At 36.6% G+C, this 23,427-nt stretch overlaps 1 protein-coding gene across 2 annotated transcripts in view; it reads left to right on the top strand.

The window, feature by feature from the left end:
• The first annotated feature begins 6,055 nt into the window (after positions 1-6,055).
• Positions 6,056-23,427, top strand: part of PIAS1 (protein inhibitor of activated STAT 1) — a 142,374-nt gene continuing 125,002 nt past the window's right edge. The window contains exon 1 of one of the 2 annotated variants that reach the window (XM_037833578.1): positions 6,056-6,083. In XM_037833578.1, coding sequence (XP_037689506.1) covers positions 6,060-6,083 — 24 coding nt within the window. In that variant the 5' untranslated portion in view covers positions 6,056-6,059. Of the gene's footprint in view, positions 6,084-15,256; positions 16,079-23,427 lie in introns of those variants that run through there. The other variant, XM_037833579.1, reaches the window with a different exon arrangement.

The raw sequence follows: 23,427 nt of genomic DNA, 5'->3' as shown, positions 1-23,427 counted from the left end.
CACACTGTAGCAAGTGAATTTGATAAATTCACTTATTCTAATACTAATAAGGATTCTTTATATTTTCTCTATGAATAATTATGTAACCTGTGAATGACCATTTTATTTCTTCTTTTCTAATCCTGATACTTTCTTCTACTTATCTTATTATATTGGCTAAGACTCCCAGTACAATGTTAAATGGAAGCAGTGATAGTGGTTGTCTTTCTATCACTCTCAATATCAGAGGGAATGTTTTCAATATTTTACTATTAACTATGTTTTCTGTAGGTTTTTGCAGGTAATTGTAATATTATTAAAGAAGTTCCCTGCTATTACTTGTTTCCCAAGAGTTAGTATCATGAATACATGTGTTTAATTTTTATTAGGTGCTTTGTATGCATTGGTCAACATGAATATATGATTTTTTTTCCTCACTTCCTTTTGTTAGTGTGGTGAATTAAATTTGTTGGTTTTCAAATGTTAAGCAACCATTTTTGTTCCTGGAATAAAACCCCCTTGGTCAGGTTGTATTATACTTTTATATGTTGATGGATTACATTTGCTATTTAGCTTAAGATTCTATGGAAATGAGAGAGAATGGTCTGTAATTTTCCTTTCTTGTAATATCCTTGCCATGTTTTACTAACAAGATGCTGTCCTCTTTTTCTGTTCTTGGAAAGAGTTTATGTAAGATTGGTATTATTTCATCTTTAATTGTCTAGAATATTCCCTGGTGAAGCCATCTGAGTCTGGAGTTTTCTTTGTGAGGATATTTTAAGTAATGGATTCAATTTTGTTAATAGATATAGGACTGTGCTGGCTTGTATATTTATGTCCCCCAGAAAAAGCCATATTCTTTAATGCATTCTTGTGGGGGCAGATGTATTAGTGTGGATTGGGTTGGAACCTATTGGTTCAGTGTCCATGGAGATGTGACCCACCCCACTGTAGGTGATAACTCTGATTGGATAATTTCCATGGAGGCGTGGCCCCACCCATTCAGCGTGGGCCTTGTTTATTTCACTGGAGCACTGTATAAGCTCAGACAGAAGGAGCAAGCTTGCTACAGCCAAGAGGGACACTTTGAAGAATGCACCTGGGAGAAAGCCATTTTGAAACCAGAACTCCAGAGCAGATGCCAGCCATGTGCCTTCCCAGCTAACAGAGGTTTTCCGGGTGCCACTGGCCATCCTCCAGTGAAGGTACCCGATTGTTGATGTGGTACCTTGGACACTTTATGGCCTTAAGACTGTAACCAAATAAACTCCCTTTTATAAAAGCCAATACATTTCTGGTAGTTTGCATCCCAGCAGCATTAGCAAACTAGAACAAGGACTATTCACATTTTCTATTTCTTCTTAGGTCAGTTTTAATAAATTATATATTTTATGAAATTTGTTCTTTTTAATCTAAGACTTCAGCTTTATTGGCATCGTGGTGTTCTTAGTATCCTCTTGTCTTTTTCAGTGCCTACAGGATCTGTAGTGATGTCCCTTTGTTGATTCCAGATAATGTTTGTTTTAGTTTGCTAAAGCTGATGAAATGCAATATACTAGAAATGGACTGGTTTTTACAATGAGGATTTATTAGCTTAGAAGTATACAGTCTGAGGCCATGAAAATGTCCAAATTAAGGCATCAACCAGATGATGCTTTCTCCCCAAAGATCAAAGTTCCTGATGATCCTCAGCTCCTCTGTCACATGGCCAGGCATGTGGCGATGTCTGCTGGTTCTTCTCTCCTGGGCTTCATTGCTTTCAGCTTCTGGCTGCTCCATCTCTCAGCCTCTCTGGCTTTTCTCTTTCAGCTTCTCTGTGTTTCCCTCTAGATTTCTTCCTTTTGAAGGTCTCCAGTAATAGGATTAATACCCACCCTGAATGAGGTGGGTCTCATCTTAAGATCCTACTCACCAAAGGATCCTACATACAATGGGTCCACACCCATGGGAATAGATTTGCTGTAAGAACATATCTTTCTTAAGGTACACACAGCATCAAACCATCACAATGATAACTTATCTTTTTTTCCCTCTTCTTCATCAGAATTATTAGGGGCTTATCAATTTTATTAAATTTTTCAAAAAGCCAATTTTTTTGGCTTTGTGGATTTTCTGTACATTTGTTTTAAATTTTATTTCTGCTTGCTTCTTTATTATTTCCTCACTGCTAGTTTCTTTGAGTTGGATTTTTTGTTCTTTTTATACTTTCTTGAGATAGGAACATTGATAATTAATTTTCAACCTTTTAATTTTTCTAATATAGGCCCATATAGCTATAAATTTCCCTCTGAATTCTGCTTTAATTATATCCCACAAGTTTTGATATATTATATCTTCATTATTCAGTTTTTAATGTATGTATGTATATACCCAGGCACACTTTTAATTTTGAAACAATTATAGATTCACAGGCAGATGCAAAGAAATGTATAGAGAAGTCCAATGAACGCTTCCTTGAGCATCCCCCAATATTAACACTTTATGCAACTATAATGCAATGTCAAAAGCAAGATATTGACATTGGTACAATTCATGGACCTTATTCAGATTTCATCAGTTATACATACACTCATTTGCATGTTTTTATCTCTACACAATGATATCACATGTATAGTCTTGTTTAACCACCACAACAATCAAAATAGTCAACTGTACCATCACTATAAGACTCCCTTTGTTATTCCATATGTTATCCATTCCCTCCTCTGTCCTTGTCTCTGGCAACTACTAATCTATTCCATTTAACAATTACGTTATTTCATGAGTTGTTTTTTTTTTTTTCACTCAGCATAATTTTCTTGAGGTTCAACCAAATTATTGCGCCTAACAATAGTTTATTCTTTTTCTATTTTGTAGTAGTATTCCATGGAATGTATATATCAATTTACTTAACCATTCACACATTGAAGGACATTTGGGTAGTTTCCAGTTTTTGGTCCTTATGCATAAAGCTGCTATGAACATTTGTGTACAACTTCCTGAGTGAAAATAAATGTTCATTTCTCTGGAATAAATGTCCAAATGTATAACTGTTAAGTAATATGGTATGTCCATTTTCCGTTTTCAAAGGAACTGGCAAACTATTTTCTAGAGTAGCTCTACCATTTTATATTCCTAACAGAAATGTATATGTGATCCGTATTTAAGAGAGCTATGTCTAACCCATGGTCACAAAGATTTACTCCTATGTTTCTTCTAAGAGTTTTGTAGCTTCAGCTTTTATATTAAGGTCTATGATCCATTTTGAGTATATTTTTGAATCTGGAAAGAGGGCCACAATACTTTTAGGGTCCTACAATATATTTGAAATCTTTGAAGAAAATGAGTATAATCAGCCTAGATTATCTTCATCTTTATACCTATGCAGTTGTAATATAATTTTTGATATTGTTCCAACTCAGCTTAGCCCCAAGATTGAAGAACCACCAGGCATGGAGTTAGACCTGAGTTTAATAGGACTTACTGCAGGAAATAATTCTCAGTAGCGGCCTGCTGCAGAAAGATGGAAGTTAGTGCCCTGTAAAGAGCTGGCGTCCCTGGGGATGGTTTATAAGGGTTAGGACAAGGACATTCCATAAGGTGTGATAACAGAGTTTTGGCAGGGACTTGTGACACAGGGGTGTAGAGATGTGTTATCACCAGTGATCAGGGGAGGGGAGTTTCAATGCTTTGTTTAGGATATATTCTTCCCCACCCCACTGGGGAGGTCTGATAATTTCCGATGTCTGTCCAGGGCAAGTAGGTGGCTATGTGAAATAACTCACTTTCACTATAGAGGGGAGGGGGCCTGGACCCTGGGTCCCTACGGATTTTTTTTTATGGAAGTAGGGATCCAAGAAGACAAAAGTGCCTAGGTAGGGTAAGAAAAGTCATGATGTGGCTCTGTCATTTGGCCTCTGCAGCTTGGAGTAAGATGATGGTAGTGGAGATGCAGAAAAATTAACTGGCTTGATATATGTTTTGAAAGTAGAGTCAGCTGGACTGCCTGATAGTTGGATCTGGGAGGTGAATGAAAGAGAGCAATCAAGGATGATTTAGGATTTTTGGCTTCAACATTTTTTTTTTCCATCCAGCATAATTTCCTTAAGGTCCATCCATGTTGTTGCATGTATCATCGGTAGTGCCAACCACTAAGAATGCTGGGAGAAGAGCGTGGCTGAGGGGAAGGGGATCAAGAGCTCTCTTTGACCATAATGAGTTTGAGATGGCTGCTAGACATGAAGTAAAGATATTAAGTAGCCAGTTGGATTTGTGAATTTGGATTTTGGTGGAGAGGCCTGGGCTGAAGCAAAAATTGAAAGTCATCTGTATATAAATTTAAAGTCAAGGAGTTGGATAAGATCACCTGGGAAGAGTGTACTAGAGAAGAAAAGAAGATCAAGAACTGAGCCCTGGAGCACTCCAACATTTCAAGGTTGAGCAAAGAGGAGAAATTAGCAAAGGATATTGAAAAGCAAGCTCTGGGAGAAGACAGGAAAACTGGGACAGTTGATGTTGAGGGTAGTTAAGAGGGAAAAGTATCTCAAGACAAAGGAAGTGTTTGCAATTCTAAGGAGAGGCCAATTTAGATAAGAGTAGAGAATTGACTTTGGAAACATGTAGATCATTAGTAATCTTGATAAGCAATCAAGATGAGGGATGTCAAAGCTGGATCAGGGTAGGATGAGAAGAGAATGTGAAGGGAGGTAGTGGGAACAGGCACTGTTGAGAGATCTTGAAAAACTTCTCTGAGAATTTGTGCAATGAAGAGGGTAGAGAAATAGGGCAGTTGCTGGAGGCAATTTTGGAGTCAAGGGAGGTTTATTTTAGATGATAGGAATTTCAATATGTTTATATGCTGATAGAAGTAATCCAATAAAAAGGGAAAAAAGTAATGATGCTGGAGGGGGAGGTAATTGTAGGAGTAAAATCCTTTGGAACATGGGAGGGAAAAAAATCCAGGTCAGTAGTGGAGGGCTGATCTTCACAGGTGCGGGGATATTTCATTCATAGTAACCTAAATGTTATTATGCAGATAAGAGTAGTTTTGATGATAAGTGAGTTCATGTCTGTTATCTTCGATTTTTTTCCCATGAGGTGTGAGGCAAAATGGATCAGCAAAACTGGAAGAGGTAGAGGTTTTTAGTAGAGAGAAAAAGGTGTAAAATAATTCCTTCATCAAGTCTCTACTTAAAATACCATCTTAGTAGGGAAAACTTTCCTAGGATTAAATATATCTCCAATACCCTTTTCTCTTTCACTGGCCCGTTTGTTGCTTTCTAGTACTCACTACAATTTGTAATTGTGTCTCTATTGGTTCCCTCCTCTGCTCCCGCGTTAGAGAGCCACGGACAGGCAGGGACCTGGTTTTATTTAATTTTCCAAGAATATATAGAGCTTAGCTTTAGTCACTAAATAAACGCTTGTTGGAACAAAGATGTTAATGGATGTCTTCAGAATTTTATGTTAGGCCACTTCTGTTAAACACTTGTTTGGACAAAGTCATTTTTCTTCTCTGAGCTTTCATTTTTGACTGTATACCATGGGAATTATAATTTTCTCCCTGCTACCTACCTCACAGCGTTGTCATGAGGAGGAACTGAGCTAATAAACCTGAAAATGCTTCTTAAGTGTAACAGATTGTTCTATTTAGCCCATACGGAGCATGGCAGATAGCAGGTGCTCAAAGAGACGTACTGATTGGGGGAGGGGGCATTATTTTTTCCTGTGATTGTAGGAACCCCTTGTAGAAGGGTTCCGCGGATAGCGGAGAAGCGGGCTCAGGCCAGCATCCTCTCGCTCAGGCCCTTCCCTGGAGGCCCTAGCTGGGCGAGGGGGGGAGGGAGGTGAGAAGGCCGAGGGGGGAGTAACTGTCAAACCTCCCCGCTTGGCGCCATTATTTAAATATTACGTGCCTGTCTCACAGCTGTACGTGCCCGGGGCGGGGCTCCGAGCGCCCGGAGCCGGGTGGAGGCCGGGGGCGGGCCGGGAAGGTGGAGGGGCAAGAGGGGGCGGACAGGGGCGGGGCCGGGCCGGCGAGAGGGGTGGGTCTAGCGGCGGCCCCCGGCGAGGTTCATTGCGCTTGCGCTGACAGACGCAAGATGGCGGACAGTGCGGAACTAAAGGTAAAGCGCAGCTCGAATTCACTTCTAATATTCGGCCGCGGAGATGGCGCTGCTGGGGCCGAGGGGGATGGGTCCTACCCTGGGGGGCCGCTAGGTCCTGACTCTATCCGGGCCTGGAGTTGCAAGGAGAGGCGGCGCGCTCGGCCCCAGTAGAGGGGGCCAGCCACGGCGGGCCGCGGGCCCGGGTGCCTCGGGGGCGCTGACGGGTCGTCCCCGGCGTGTTATTGTTGTGGGCGCCTCTGGCGGGGTTGGCGGGGGAAGAGATAGGGAGTCGAGAGGTAGGCGCTGCGGCAGCCCCTGGGACTTGGCTTCCTCACCTCCCAGTCAGCCTCCCCGCCCCCATGGGGAGATGGAGCTGGGGGCAGGGTGTTCATGTAGGGGGGATTGGAAAAGCTCCCCGTCGCTGCTTCCTCTTCCTCCCTTGCAGTCCCGGGCTCCTGTCAGGCGCTCTCTTCAGACCCCCGGGAACTTGGCTTCGGCCGCTCCGCCCCTCTGAGACTCCCTGACGCCCCCGCCCCAGACTCGGCTCTCTCGGCTGCCAGCATGTCGGGAGGCGCCCGGGGTGCCCCGCTAGAGGGAAGCGCAATCCTGGGGGTGATGGGGTGGGGATGGGGGAGAAAGCTCCGATAAAGTTTAGTGAGCCCCGGGCCGGCATTTGGGATTCGGCTGAAGGGTAGCGGGGGGAGTCTGCCTGGGCGGGACGTTACTTTTTCTCTCTGATTCCGAGCAACGGGTGAGAGAAACCCTCTCTAAGGGTCTGTATTTGGAAGCAGTGGTAGGTAGTGGGATACAGCTATCTCTCTTTTCCTTCTCTTCCCTTGGCTGGTGTGCAGGGTTAGAGGAGCCTTTGGGGGTCTCTGCACACACCATGATGGCGATGCAATAGCTGATAGAGGTGAATGGTTCGTGTTTATATCCCCCTGTTGCCTTTTGTTTGTAGGGACATCTTGCTGGCCATGTTGATTTGAACGAAATTCTCCCCCAATCCTACTTCAACTCCCAATAAATAGAACGTTCCTTCGTTCCTTTCAACTGTACCGATTACTCACGCCTCGCGAAATTAGATGAAAGAATGCCCCTTTTCCCCGCTTTTTCTCCCACCCCAATCTTCTTTACCTGATGATGGCTTCTTTACCGAAGCAGATATAGATACACCACTGTACAAGCAGTGGGGGGAGGGGTGGTGGTGGAATCCTTATGATTGGATTTTGACAAATGGGACTCCGCTTGAATAATTTTGGTTTAGTAGCGGGCAGTTTTTAACTAACGCGTATTATTTTGAGGCTGTGAATGCGATGTTGCCTTCTCTGTTGGTTCCTGTGTGTGAACCAAGCAGCTGGTTTTATCCTGACCCAGAGAACTGACACCTCTGTCACAGTGTTGATGGGGATATACAACTGTCAATTTTGGGGGAGAATATTCTTTTTATAATTAATAAAACTTATTTTTTGAAAGTTTGTTGTAATGAAACGAGAACTTAACTTCTAGAAGAGCCAAATGCCAGATTTGTTTCTGGAGTGTTTTCCTGTGGCAGCTCGTTTTTCCCCATAACTTCGTGATGCTAGTGTTCCAAGATTTGTATATTAAGGTGTTGGCTTTGAGTGTCTTTTAAATTTCCTTCTGATTCTGAATTTAATTAAGGAAGAGCAGATTTAGAATGGTGTTTCGTTTTTTCCAGTTTCAAACTATTGACTGAAATGAGAAAGGCTCAGAAATTAGAATATTTGTATATATTTAAAAAGTAAAAACATAACTTTAAGATAGGTGTTTTCTACAGTTTTACTCTCTTAAATTGTAGTCAGTATGTTGCTGTGATCTTTGCGTTCTGATATTCATTTTGTTAGGGATCCTTTTGAATGAGATCTAATCAGATCTGTTATACTTGGGCCACAGGATAAAGCTGAAAAGCTTGTGCTGACTATGTTGTTACTCTTGATGCTGTCCAAAGAAACTGGTATGGAAAGCACATGCTGGGAGATTTCCTCCTTTGTTCTTTTTCATTTTAAGAAAGTGCCTTTGGGGATAGATCAGATCCCTGGTGTGAGTCTTACTAGGTAAATTTTTTCTTTACAAAAATGAGAAGCTGAACATTTGGGGGAAATGTTATTTATCTAAAATTGATCTCCTTTTCTTTTCTTTTTTTTTCTTTTTTTTTTGCCCTCTCCAAAAACTAGTTGAGTTTCCCAGAGGAGTTGTTCTATACTTTCATGTTCCTTTTGTTTAGTTTTTCTAATTATAATAACTGTTTTGACATAGTGGTTATAATGGGTAATGGTCTGTCATTGTTTATGCCTGATACTTTAAGGAGCTTTTGATAATTCTTAGCTGGTAATAGCTGTGTTAAAAATTTAGTTAATACTTAATTGTGGTTAGATTTCCTATTTTATTTTGAGGAGGTGGAGGTGGGGGTGATCTCAGAAATGGCTACCGTAGGGTTATTTGAGATTGCATATATTTAATGTTTCTGTGCAGTGAGCTTTGGAAGATACTCTTTTTGGAAATATTTTCTGAGGGTTTTTTTTGCTTGGATTTTAAAGGTAAATAGGTTATATTCTAATAAGGTCGGAAAAATCAGAGTAAGAATTTAAAAAAACCCAGATTTTCCAAAGTTATAGGTGAAAATACAGTACTTCCAGTGGATTTCCAACTATGAGGCTTTGCGTTAATGCCTTGATATTTTCATTGTCTTAGTTCACACCTCGCTCTTCATTTTGCTGTGGATTGTTTTTGTAGTTATTTTCCTCATGGCCCATTTTTAGTGAGTCCTTTTAAATGAATCTGCAAAGATCAGATGGGAAAAATGGACAGATATGCATCCCCTGTAGGAAGAATGCAAGCTGCAACAGTTCAAAATATTGCCAACCAATAAAATTGAGATTGTGAGTCATACATGTCAAAATGAGTTCTTTATGTACATTTGTTTATGAAAGGTTTAATTTTTCATTAGGGGATACCCATACATGACCTTTGTAAGAATGTGGAGGTGAACATTTTACTATCTTTAGGAACTTAAAAGCAGGAGGATGCCATGGCCAGGTGATCTTGGTAGTTAAATAATCTGACAGCTTCATGTAGCTCCCCTTAAAATATTCTCTCTCTCTCTCCTTTTTTTAATTACAAAGGTTTTTTTTTTTTTGCATTAAAACTCAAACCAAGTTATATAGCCATTCTAATTCATAGGAAGAAGTTCATCATTTTAGTGGAGTAGAATGATGGAATTTGATGGGGAGAGAAAATATACTTTAGAAAGTATTTCTAAGTATTTCTAAGAGTATCAGTAAATTCTTTTGCTATATTCTACCTCTTTATTTTCAAGAAATAGCCACTTAGATTTGATCTTTGTGGTGTAATTTGTCTGCTTTTATTTCAGATAAAAGCAAATAAATGTCATTTATTCATGGATTTGATCTGAATCTTCATAACTTGCTTTGTCAAGTGCCACATTTAGATGACTTTTATGTCACTATTGTTATGAACAGTATTTAAAAACAATTTCTAAAACATTTTCGTTTTTAAGTATTTCATATAATTGTTTTGAAATACCGCCACCTTTTCCTCCCCACTTTCTCCTCCGTGATTGTATTGTCTTTCTCTTTAAAGAGTCTCTTGTAATCCCTGTTGATTGCTATAGTGCTCAGTGGTGAGTCCATAGCTGATTAACCCTGGGTTTCTCCTGTTGAACTCCATCAGCATGCTGCCCCGGGAATCTTGCTGAGGCTTTTTTTGAGTTCAGTGTAATGGGTTCAGTTTATTGCTGGAAACTGTGGATAAGAAAATAAAATGGCTCATAGTTGTAGTGGGAACTGGGAAGAAGTATCTAAGTCCCAGAAAAATTGGGTGTTTTTGATGGGATGTAGCCTTTAAAAACAACAAAAAAAACTGGTTCGTTATATCATAAAATTGATTGTAGTGTTTTCTGCAGGCTCTGGCATTAGGCACTTTATTTTTTATTTTTTTAATGTTTGGATAATAGGATCTTATTCATATGGTACTTCACAGTTCATGTACGTTATCTCATATAAGTTCTTTGAGGTAAGGAAGGCAGGTGATATTTCCTTTTTTATAGATAGAGAAAGTGAGCCCAAAAAGGTAAGTGATAGCCCAAGGTCATACAAATAAATGTGGTAGGGACTTGAACCTAAGTCTTGTGATGTCAAAACTCGACTGCAGGCTGCCTTAAAGGTTCCATGGCAGTCAGGAATCTCTCTAGGGTGCCTGGCTCACAAAGAATTCTAGTTATGTTGCTGCTAATACTTTCCCTCTTGCTCTATGCCAGGGTATTTTTGGATATTCTTTGGGCTTTTTGTAAGGAGGATTTTGGAGTTTGTTAGTTGGAATCATAACTATTAATTCTTGGAAATATCATTTTGCTTGAGAAAATTTCAGAGAATACTGAAAAGTAAGCAGAAAAATAAACAGCACCTGTAATCCCAGCACCCAGAAATACCACAGTTAACATTTGGATATATGTTCATTTAGATTTTGTGTAAATGGATATAGAGCATATGAGTAGTATATTTTTCGCAAAGAGCACACGATACATTTTTGTAATCTGCTATTTTCATGGCTAATCTTTGCAGGTCAGTAAATATAAGTCTATATTATTTTAAAGGTTACATTGTATTTCATTCAACTAGTCTCTGTGGTTGGGCAGTAAGATTATTTCCACCTTTTGCTATTTCAAACAGATATCCTTGGATAAAAGTTTGAAGATGTTTTACTTCAATTAAATAAATTGACATGACAGGCTTTTTTCTTGCTTTAGGGAGCAAATCAAATGGTATTTTAATTAGATGAAGTGCTGTGAGTGAAATAATAGTAATTCTTAATTTGTTCATTGTACACTTTTATTGTTTCTGTTTCTATAAATGTATCACATGAGATTATTAACTATGGCAGACATAGATTTTACAAAATGTAAGCAAACATTGCTTCTTAAACAGAAGATAGGATAATGCATGAAATGGATTATGAAATATATAATTTACTTCAATTTTTTATTTTTGGACATTATATCATAATAATCAAATATTGCAAGTTTATGCCATAGTTAGATGCTCATCAGATTTTTAATTGGCATTAGAAAAAAAGCTATACTGAGAATTAATGAAGAGAAAGTGGAAATGAGACTTCCTTACTCATATTTTTAATCTCAAAGCAGTGTTGCTATAGTTTTAGATTGGTAGGTAAGGTTATTTTGAGGAGCTGGCTATAGAAAGGAGGCTACATAGGCAATAAAAATATTTTTCATTGTTAAGAAAGAGCCTTTTATGGGTTAAACCAATTAATAATACATATGTGAATTAAGAATACCAACTATTTATGCAACATTTGAAAAGTACTGCACTATAGAAGGAATGATTAATGAAAATAAGGATGGGAAATTGATCATACTTTAAATTTGAAGTTAAAATTTAGTCTTCACTGAAATCTGCCTTCATGTATCAAATTTTATCATAAGATTTTGAAATAGGAATAGAGAATTTTAAAGTACTTAGTTGTCCTTTATCATCAATTACAGAAGTAGTACTAATTGCCAGGTGCTTTTTGCTACTCTCAGTACTGTTTATTATTATGCTTCCGCTTCCATGTTAAAAATTGTGGAACTTTCATTGCTTTTGATTCCCTTTACTCTTGGTTTTAGTGGTGTCACATGAAAAGATAGTTCTTTAGAACTCTCCTTAGAATTTTCAGGTAACCCTTCATTCTTTGCCACGAACTTCTAAAATTCATCAAAATGAAGAAATCACGTTTTTTCCTTTTTTGCTTCTTACATCAAGCAAACAAAACAAACACAAACCCTTTGAACATTAGCTAGTAACTTTGGAATAGCAGTATTTCTCACAGGACTGTTGCGAATGCACCTATATTTTGAAACCACATCTCTTTCTTACCTTTTCTACTGTTCTCTGCTTTCAGTTTCTCCCTTTTGGTTGCCAGGTTAATTTTCCCAGAACACTCTTTTCATTCTGTCACTGCTGTTGACAAAAACTTTCAATGGCTTTCCATCAAAAACAGTAGAAAGTCTTAGCTCTCAATCTGGTATTCAAGATTTTCTGTAGTTTGACCCTTGTCTACTTTGTGTGTGTTCTGTCTCCTCAACTATATAGCCAAAGAGTAGGGCTGTTAGTTTGCTTCTTTTTGTTGGCTGGTGTTATGTTTTGAACACCCAATCCCTCTCATTCCTGTGCTGTGAACACAGTAGGTGCTTAAAATATATTTGTCAAATGTGCAAATATATTCAAGATTTGTTTCTGTTAGGGAGAGGGCTGATGCTCATGTCTATCTGATGGTCTAAATTGTAAATGTTCTGAGATAGGGTTATATTCACCCTTAGGCTTTTTTCCATGGCTGCTTCTTAGATTAACTTGAATAACATTAATTTCAGAATAATTTATGAAGGCCTATTGTAGGATTGTCTATTTAATTTAAATAGATTTAAATTTAAGTTAAATAGATAATAAGTGAATATGTTTCTCATTATAATGATATAGGAGTAAATAGAGTAAAATTTGAAAGGCCCTCATTATCTTTATTCCCCTACTAGGGGCGACCACTTTGTGCATCCTTTTTTTATTTATTTGTTTTTGGTAACATCTTTATTGAGCTATAATTCACATACCATACAATTCACCCATTTAAAGTGCACAACTGAATTGTTTTTAGTATATGTCCCGAGTTGTGCAACCATCACTGCAATCAATTTTGGAACATTTTCTCATCCCCAAAAGAAACCCCATGCCCTTCAGCTGTCATTCCCTAGTCTCCCCAACTCTCCCCTGATCCCCCAGCTCTAGGCAACCACTGATCTACTTTCTGTCTCTATGAATTTGCCTATTTTGGACATTTCTTATAAATGGAATCATACAATATATTGGCTTTTTTTGTGTGTCTGGACCTCTGTTCATTTTTCTCTGCATGTGCATTTAAATATGTATGTATGGTGTTTGTAATTTATGTTACATATATTTGTCTAGGTCTAGAACAAAACTAGGGACATAGGAGCTCAATAAATAGTAAATGATTGTACATGTTCATAAATATCTTTACTAAAAAGATAAACTTTTAGAAAAGATATTTATGTATACTGTGGGATCACAGTATACATAATATCTTATGACTTTTTTCACTTAATATTGTATAGATCTTTCCTACACGTCCAAGAATGAGATTGTTTCATTCTTTTTAATAGTTGATAATATTTCATATGTATGCTTATAGAGGCTTACCTCTTGGATTTGTCAGTGTATGTGGCTAAAAGTTCTTGTTTTGATGGTTTTGTTATACTTTTTTTTTTTTTTTAAGGTAGCGCCACATTTAATGTAACCTCCACAGTATTAATGTAGCAGTGTCACTTAAAAATAGGAATGAAAAACATAACAGGCTAGGGTTGTTTGGCTTGAGGAGAAATGGAATTCAGGCTCTTTATAGGTTCTGAAAATGTACAGCCAAAGCAGTTCATTTTGTATTTGGGTTTTTGAATGTGAGCAAGCCTGTTTTTAGCTCATGGCATAGTGCTTAAAATAGAATTTAACATGTTATCTTGTGCTTTATGATGAATTTTAAGATGTTTCCTTACAGTCATGCTGGTTTAATCTTAAATAAAGATCTGAAAGATTTCAGGGGAAGTTTTTTTCTCATATGTTAAAATCGTCATTCTGGTTTATGGGCTTCTGAAAATTACCCGAGAAAGGGAATGTAGATGCAGCTAGCTCAGAATCGGGCTCATGGTAGGTACTTGGTAATTGTTTGTTTATTCAAGAAGTTCTATCATATTCTGTCATTCATTGTATGTTTGAGTGCCTGCTGTGTGTGAGGTACCATGCTACTCATGGCTTGAGTGTAGTTACATGTATATGTTCGTATTAAAACACACTTGTTATATTGAAATATTTACTAAAAAATTGTCTTTTAATCGTACAAGTAATGCATCACCTATTACAGTGGCTCCTCAAAGTGTATTTTCCAGACTTCTGGGGGTTGCCCAGACTCTTCCACTGGGTCCTCCATGTCAGAACTATTATTGTAGTAATATTAAGGTGTTATTTGCTCTGTTGACATTCGCACAAGCAATGGTGGGTAAGACTCTTGGTGCCTTAGCACAAATTAAGACACTGGCACTAAATTTTACTAGTAGTAGTTGTAGTCTTCATTTCCAGGCATTTAGAATTTAAAATAAATGCCAGTTACACTGTATGTTCTTGATGAAGCAGTTAGACTTACATCTTGATCTTTGAGTACATTAAAAAAAACTACTCTGTGTGAAAAGGTGGAAAGTACCCATAAAGCACTGCTACTGAATACCAAATAAAATGGTTAACTCAAAGAAAAGAACTTTTACAGTTGCTTGAGTTGCAGACTGAACTAGCTGCTTTTTTCATGGAATATCATTTTTACTCAAGAATGGCTAACAAAGTATGGTTATACAGACTTTGGTATTTGGCAGACATTTATTCAAAAATAAACAAAGTGAGGAAATATATGGGGACACTGTACTTTCTGCATGGTTTTTCTGTAAACCTGCAACTATTCTAATGAAAAAAATTAACAGTGAACTTATCATTTCAAGGAAAACAACTGACATTTGTTGCTGATGATAAAATTCTAGTTTTCAAGTGAAAATAGGATTTTGGAAAACTTGAATTTGCCCCTGTGATCTTGACAGCTTCCCAATACTTAATTTTTTTTTTTTTTTTATATTTGATTTTTATTGGTATGCACTTTATAAAGTAATTCATGGTCTATACAAATTTGTGAAATGTCTATGTATACAAAGAAGAAAATGTTTAAATCACCCATAAATCTCCTAACTCATTACAAAATTGGAATCTTACTGTCTACATGGAATTTATATCCTGCTTTTTCCATCTAAAAGTATAATGTAAATACCTTCCCATGTTATTAAGTACTCTTCATTAAACAAGGTAGCAGCTCTACATTCCATTTCACTGTACCATAATTCACTTAACCGATACTTAATTTTTTTATCAGATCAGTAGCTATATTAATAAATGTGATATGTTGAAGTTGTACAGTAAAATGTGTTACCATTTGGAAGAACTGCATAATTCAGTGAGCCAATATTTTCCACCTGACCAATGCATGATGTTGTAAAATCATGCATGGGTAAAAAGATCCATTTGAAGCAGAAGATATACTGATGGATTTCAGTGTATCAGAGTAGGAAAAGTTCATTGATATTATTTCAGATTCCATATTTCTACAGTCTTTAAGAAACTGCTACTTGTTGAGTTTTGGTGAAGTATCAAAGAATATAATATCCACAATTATCTGAAAGACTATTAAATTACTTTGTTTTTCAGCTATGTATCTGCGTGAGGCTGGATTTTCTTTATATACTTCAACAACAAGCTAATGCAGCAGATTGAATGCAGAAGCAGATGTGAAAACCAAGCTGTTTTTATTAAGCTAGATATGACAATAAATCTTTTAATAAATTTTCAGTTTTAATTTCTAATACAGTAAATATTGATAGATTTAATCAACATATACAAGTTTTTGTGGGTCCCCCATTTTCAAGAATATAAAGGAATCCTCAGAGCAAAAATTTTGAGAACCACTGAATTTTCTTGTTATGTTAAGATTTACACACTATAGAAGTCTATAGTTTAAAAATGGGAATATTTCCTTCACCTTCTCATGATATTTTTTATAATTTAAAAGAAAAATTTGTTTATAAATAGTGCGCCATTTATAAGGCATATTTGCCAAGCAGAAGCTACTTAATTACATCCAATTAGTAATGGTGTAGGAGATGAATTTTATGACTTTTTATTTCCTCAATGTTATGCCTCAACCCTTGATTTCTTTTTTTTGTAGCAGGGGATGGGAATAGTATGGAGAAATGAAAAATCCTGATTTTAGCCAATTTCCTCTCCATCAGAGCTTAACTCTTGCCAAATATATTCCTTAGAGCTGTGACTGAAAAACTCCAACCTCTGTATTTCTCAAACATTTTTCTCCAGGATTTAAAGGTATGATTGGAAAAGGAGCATGTTTGTAGCAAAGGTTATTTTAATATGCAATTTGAAAGTAAAGTGGCATCTTAAAGGTGAAAGATTAAAAAAAATTACAGCATTCTTTGTTTAATTTAATCATAATTTGGGAAAGAACTTGAATTTTAGGATTGCCATTAGTCTTCACTCCTGAACTTTGAGTGTAATCCCTAGAACAGACTAATGGAAAGGATGAACAATTAAAATGAGTAACTCTTTAATTCCAGATTATTTTTAATACTTTGTTTTTTTTTTCCCCTTGTTCATTTTTTAAATTCATTTTTATTGATATATTCACATACCATGCAGTCATACAAAGCGTACATTCAGTTGTTCACAGTACCATTATATAGTTGTGCATTCATCACCAAAATTAATTTTTGAACGTTTGCATTACCACACACACACAAATAATAATAAAAATCAAAGTGAAAAAGAACAATTAAAGTAAAAAAGAACACTGGGTGCCTTTAATACTTATTTCTTGATATATATATATGGTAACTGCTTAAAATTTTCCCAAGTGGCAACCCTATTTTGCCCAGTGGAAAGGGTAGTAGATAAGACTCATTTGTAATTAGCGGCAATCTTTGAATATAAACAAACATTGAATGCCCTAAAACTATTGAAAAGTTTGTTCTATTGAGTAGATTAAACTTCTGCTACTTATAGGTTGGTTGATAATTATTTAGTACATATTTTCTTATAGGTAAACACTTCTTAATCTACTGAAGTATTATTTTCTGGAATCTGCTGATTTTAACAGGCTATAGTATTGAGTGTGGACAGTGATGCTGAACAATTTGATTTGTAGCTTTAGTAAAAATGGCCCATTTTTTTTTGTTGTTTGTTTTCCTAACTGCACAATCCAATCTCAGGGCATGGGGTCTGAGGGTGATATATGTTTGTGTTTGTTGGGGGATGGGAAGGGAGGATGTTTTAAATGCTGTTGAAGATAATTATATAAATAAAGCTAATTAAGAGAAAAAGTAATGTAGTCATGAAGTACAAATAGTAAACTCCAGCTCTTAGCTATGAATTTAGGGTATTTGATTGAAGAAGTAATAATACCATATGAGTAAAACAAGTCTGATCTTTTTCATTTTATTTAAAATTACTTGATCCTTTAATATTCTACCTTTATAATCCTAAATAGCTTGTTAAAAGCAGGACATTGAAGAGAACTTGTTTTATTTTCTATATAGTTAGGCCTTTTCACACACTCATGTATTTACTCAGTTAATGTTTGAGTGCATGCTATATGCCTGGTACCATGCTAGGCATTGGTATGCAAAGGTAATTAAAATACAGTTCCTGATTGAAAGGAGCAAAGGTAGACATATACTGTCCTGATTATAATTATCTGCTTAAGACCATTAATAGATCCTGTACTTTTTACTTAATTCTGAATCTCTGTATTGCTGAATTACACTTAAGGATTTAAGAGAATTAACTGTTTCTCCCCACCTTATGCATATGAGTGATTTAGACTTGAAAAAATAGTTACCCACAACTTCTTATTCTTTTGAAAGAATCTGAGATTCCTGTGTCTTCCCCCTCTAACATCCTCGCCCAAGGTTTTTAAAAAATATCATTCATTTTTAGGTTTTTCTGTCTAGTTAAAGTAATCAAAATTTTTTAGGAGCGAAACTTTAAATAAAGTTATATTGAACTTTAATAATGATCTTGTTCAAAGTTTATTGTTAATTATTTGTCAAATCTTTGCTTTTCAAAAAATTTTCTCTAAAGGCAGGTGTCACGGCCCAAGGGGGTTTTTGTAGCCGAAAGGCTAAAGAAAGCACCCCACACGTTCTGAGACATGAGCTTTTATTATAGGTCTTACCTGAAATCAGGAGCTTCTCTGAATGGATGCAGGAGCTGCCCTGAATGGCGGCCAGTTCAGAGCACAACGTGGAAACTGTCTGCACTTTGAGGGGCTGAATAAGCTGCTTATAAGGGCTCAACATTCCAATGGGTATGAAAGCATAAGGCAGGGAGTGGGGTTGTGCAACGTAGGGAGGGGTAGATTGTCAACAGGGAGGAGGAGAGGATTATAGAGATAATAGTATCTCAGGGAATCTCAGGGAGGAGGTAGTTTGGGGTATAGATTACAGTTAGCTTCTGATATTACAAGGAGAATAGGTCAGACCTCAACTGACCTAGGTCACGCAAGCTGCTGTGTGCAATTTCAAGGCCCTTGGTGAATGCCCTGTGCCTGGGGTTCCCACAGCAAGTTTTAGCTCTGTAATGAATGAAACTCTAAAACATTTGAAGCATGGTGTAGTTTTGAACAGTTAGAACAGACATTATCTCTTCTATCCTCATGTTTTTAATGATAAACTAAAGATGATTTCCGTATTGTACAAAGCATCATTTCAGTTCCTGTGCCTTTACATGGGACCTGTCTGTAGATTTTTAGGATCGTCTCTTTATTCCTTACATGCTCAAATTTCATGATGATATGACTCGGTGTGGTTATTTTTCAGTATTACGTGAACATGTTCCAGTCTGGAGAGGCTGCATGTCTTCTATTTCTAGGAAGTTTCCTTGTATTAATCCTTTAATGAATTTTCTTCCTTCCATTTTTTCTCTTTTCTCTTGTAGGAGGCCTGGCCATCTGCCTTTATCTTTGTTTTTTCCCTCTTCTATTCTCCATCTTTTTTAGTTAAGCTTTTTAAGAGATTTTCCTGACTTCCAAGCCTTCTAATAGATTTTAATTTCTGCTGTCATACTTTTGAATTTCCAGTACCTCCTTTTAATTCTATCTTCTTTTTCTTTAAAACTTAGCATCTTGTTCTTTTTCATGGATGTAATCTTCATTTGTATAAAGTATAGTACTTTTATTTTTCCCTTACATTATTTCTGTTTACTGATTTTCTCTTCCTCATTTAAAATTTTTATTTGTTTTGTTCTCTGTCTTTTGTTGGCAGGCTTTCTCCAAATTATTGGTGATTTTTTTGTAGTAAGATGATTGAGCAGTGAGTCTGCCCCCCACCCCTGCACCTTGGTGTCTTCCAAGCATGAATAGGTCTTTGACTGTCTTTTTTGCCGAGTGGAATTCTCCATCTTCTGCCGAGGATGCTTACTTATGTATAATTTCTAGTAGGTTTGCACTACCAATATGGTTCATAATAATTAAGACAGATGCCAGATTGTGGTTATTCATATTTGCTGGCAACAAACAAGACTGTAGACAGCTTATTGCTTAATAGAGAATAGACAAGTAAACAGGGCATTTCTACAAACAGCATTAGAATTGTACTGGGCTAAGCAGGGGAGTACATGGAATGGGAAATTTACTTATGTTCAGGGTGACCTAAGGAAAGCATTCCAAAAGTCATGACATCTGAAGTTGAGACTAGAATGTGTTGGAATTATCTAGAAATAGGTTGGGGTGGGAGAGAGGAGAAGAGTTCCTTAGCGAAAGAACAGCATGCATAGAAAGTCCTAGGGGGTGGAGACCTAGTTAAGGGGGTTAGTGGCAATAACAGACTGGATCATAAAAGGATATGTAAGGACATGCTGTGAGGTCTAGTCTGTATTGTGAGTGTAGTGGGTAATCATTGAAAGGCTTAAGTATGAGTGTGACATGATCAGATTTATATTTTAGAAAGATTTGGAGGGGATGGTACTGGAGATAAGGAGAACAGTTAAAGAGTCTGTAGCAGATACCTAGGCAAGAGATCATGGTAGTCTGAATTAAAATAGTAATAGGGACTTAGACATTTTAAGGTGGTAGGATTGACAGGATCTGGTAAATAGATGTGGAATGAAGGAGAAGTTGGTGTAGAAAATAACTTTCTGGCTTGGACAACTGGTTAGGTGGGATTGAAGGTTTTAGAGAAACTTGATGCATTAGGCTTAGTTGTGAATTACATTGGGACATAAAGGGCAGAGGTATAGCAGATGTGGATTTGGAGTTCAGGAGACAATGGCTAAGCTGGAAATAAAGATTTGGGAATTACTAATTTAGAGGTGGTATTTTGAAATCATGAGATGAATGAGTTAACCCAGGAAGATTGGACTAATTGAAAGTAAGGTGAAGAATTCTGAGGAATTCTCACAGTCACGCCTCATCTCTAGTTTTTAAAAATAATATTATAAAACTCTAAGATTGTCTTCCGTGGACTGCTTTAGTGTTTTCAAAGGTTTTCCTTTTTTTAGAATTAGGTACAATGGACTCTTTAAAAAATACACAATTATGATACCCTTCACCATTCAAATCTGTTTGGTTCAAGAGTTCAGATAGAGCTTGGTCACCCAGAGTATTCTGAAAATGTATGTAAGGATGGTAGCAAAGAATTCTTTCAGTTATTTGGAAAAAGATCAACACAGTCATGTCTTCATAATGCTTTAATTGAATGCAGTAATATGGCCGTGTTAGTTTGACATTTTTTAAAGGTAGTTCACATGTTTTATAATTGGTATTTTGTTTTAGAGTAGTTATTCTAGGGTGACCATATAATTTAGAATTGAAACTGGGACACTTTTTTTAAAATTCAGTTTTATTGAGATATATTCACATACCATTCAGTCACCCGTGGTGTACAATCAACTGTTCGCAGTACCATACTATAGTTGTGCATTTATCACCCCAGTCTATTTTTGAACATTTTCCTTACACCAGAAATAATCAGAATCAGAATTAAAAATAAAAATAAAAAAAGAACACCCAAATCACACTCCCCATCCCACCTTATTTTTCATTTAGGTTTTGTCCCCATTTTTCTACTCATCCATCCATACACTGGATAAAGGGAGTGCGATCCACAGGGTTTTCGCAATCACACTGTCACCCCTTGTAAGCTACATTGTTATACAGTCATCTTCAAGAGTCAAGGCTACTGGGTTGGAGTTCGGTAGTTTCAGGTATTTACTTCTAGCTATTCCAATATATTAAAACCTAAAAAGTGTTATCTATATAGTGCATAAGAATGTCCACCAGAGTGACCTCCTGACTCCATTTGGAATCTCTCAGCCACTGAAGCTTTATTTCGTTTCATTTTGCATCCCCCTTTTGGTCAAGAAGATGTTCTCAATCCCACGATGCTGGGTCCAGATTCATCCCCGGGAGTCATATCCCGCATTGCCAGGGAGATTTGCATCCCTGGGAGTCAGGTCCCACGTAGCAGGGAGGGCAGCGAGATCACCCGCCAAAGTGGCTTAGTTAGAGAGAGCAGGCCACATCTGAGCAACAAAGAGGCACTCAGGGGGAGACTCTTAGGCACAATTATAAGCAGGTTAAGCCTCTCCTTGCAGCAATCAGTTTCATAGGGGCCAGCCCCCAGACAGAGGACTCAGCACATCAAGCTGTCAGTCAGTCCCCAGTGTAAAACTGGGACACTTTTAAGAGTGAAAAGGTGTGCCCTTAATAATTTTGCTAGAACAAAAGGCATGAACTGGAACTCCTTTGGAAAATCTGGAGGTCTCATAATTTTTTTAGAGAATTGTTCTGTAGTGTGCTAAGAAAAGAGATAATAGATTAAAAATAATAATAATAAGGGTTTTATGACTAGGTAAATTTGTAGAATGTTAGATTAAGCAATGTTAACACATTTCTTTCTGCTGGACTTCTTGGGACCTTTAATGTCTTAATATGATTTGAGAAGGGAGGCATTGTGGAGAACTATAGAGTGTTGAGTTTCTTGAACTTTTTTTGCTGCAGAACCCTATTTCTCTGAATATCTTTTAACAGTATTAATCTAGTTTGGAAAATGCTGATTTAGAGGTTATTTACATTAAATTGGAACTCTTTTATTTTGAAGCCCAATCAGATTGCTTCTTAGTTATGTTCTATTTGGAATTTTGGTTAAGGATGTCTGGACAGCTAACTGAATTAAAATAAGTAAAATTTGAAATTAAAAAAATACAATCTTAATACATTTTTTTCTGTAAAACACTGCATTTTGTTTTTAGAGGGACTTTGAGGATTAAATACTAATTTATTGAACTCATTTTATAAAAAAGGCTTTTTCTGTGCTGTTTCTTCCAAAGTAAAGCAGTATGCCTACATTTGTTTCTTCCTTTTCATTATTTTAGTTGTAGAATGCTATGACTGGTATTGTTCTGCCTCTGTCACAGAATCTACCTAATTCTGGTTCTTTATGTTTTTGATCCTCAAATGTAAAATTTATGCCTTCTAGATTTAGGAAGTAAAAGAAGAATTGAATTTCTAGTTTTAAGAACATTAACTGTTAAGTATTTGGAGAAATGCTCTGGATTTTGATTAGTTATAATATGTGTTTAAGGAATGATATTAAGAATGTTTCCAGTTTTATTGTTTTTTTTCAAATGGTTATGATAAGTTATACTTCATACCTTCTAATGACAGCAATAGCTAAAATACTCTTAGCATAAGCTTATACCATTTATTTATTTATTTTTTGTTGGCTTGTTTATAAATTGCCCTTTAGACATGATAGGTAAACTTTTTTTTTCTTCCTATTTTTGTGCTTTGTGTTATTTTATTATTATTTTTTTAAATTACTTCTTGTCAGTAATTTAGTCTAGGAACCAAGTCAGTTGAAGGAAAAAGAACTCTCTTCACACATTTTAAGAATAAATTTTTCTAAAATTTTAGAACCATTGCGTAGAAGTTATAGGAAAATTTCTATTCATTGCGCTTTCCACTAGTGTGAGCTGCTTTAAGAGGTTGTGAACTCTTAGAAGTGTTTCAGCAGAGGCTGGGAGACCATAAGTCAAAGTTATAGTAAAACTTTGTATATTAGATGGAGAGTTGGATAAGAAAAATGCTTATTATTATAATCCTGTGATTTTACTGTTTCCAAAAGCATTGTTTTCAAATTATGTAGTGGTGTCTACAGTTGTCAGCACTGTACGGAGTTTGGCATGGGATGCGTTTTTTTTTTTTTTTTTTTTTTTTTTCATTTTTATTGAGATTGTTCAGATACCATACAATTATCCAAAGATCCAAAGTGTACAATCACTTGCCCCTGGGTACTGTCATACAGCTGTGCATCCATCACACTTAATTTTTGTTCAATTTTTAGAAACTTTTGATTACTCCCGACAAGAAATAAAGTGAAAGATGAAAAGAGAAAAAAAGAAAAGGAAACTCTAAACCTCCCCTATCCCTAACCAACCCCCGTCAATTGTTGACTCCTAGTATTGATATAGTACGTTTGTTAGTTTATGAAAAAATGTTGAAATACTACTAACTGTAGTATATAGTTTGTAATAGGTAGATAGTTCTTCCCTATATGCCCCTCTATTATTAACTTCCAATTGTATTGTCATACATTTGTTCTGGTTCATGAAGTGATTTCTAGTATTTGTACAGTTGATCATGGACATTGCCCACCATAGGA

Source organism: Choloepus didactylus, chromosome 4, assembly GCF_015220235.1.
Source record: "Choloepus didactylus isolate mChoDid1 chromosome 4, mChoDid1.pri, whole genome shotgun sequence".
Taxonomy (NCBI): domain Eukaryota; kingdom Metazoa; phylum Chordata; class Mammalia; order Pilosa; family Megalonychidae; genus Choloepus; species Choloepus didactylus.
This window is presented reverse-complemented; position numbering and strand designations above follow the sequence as displayed.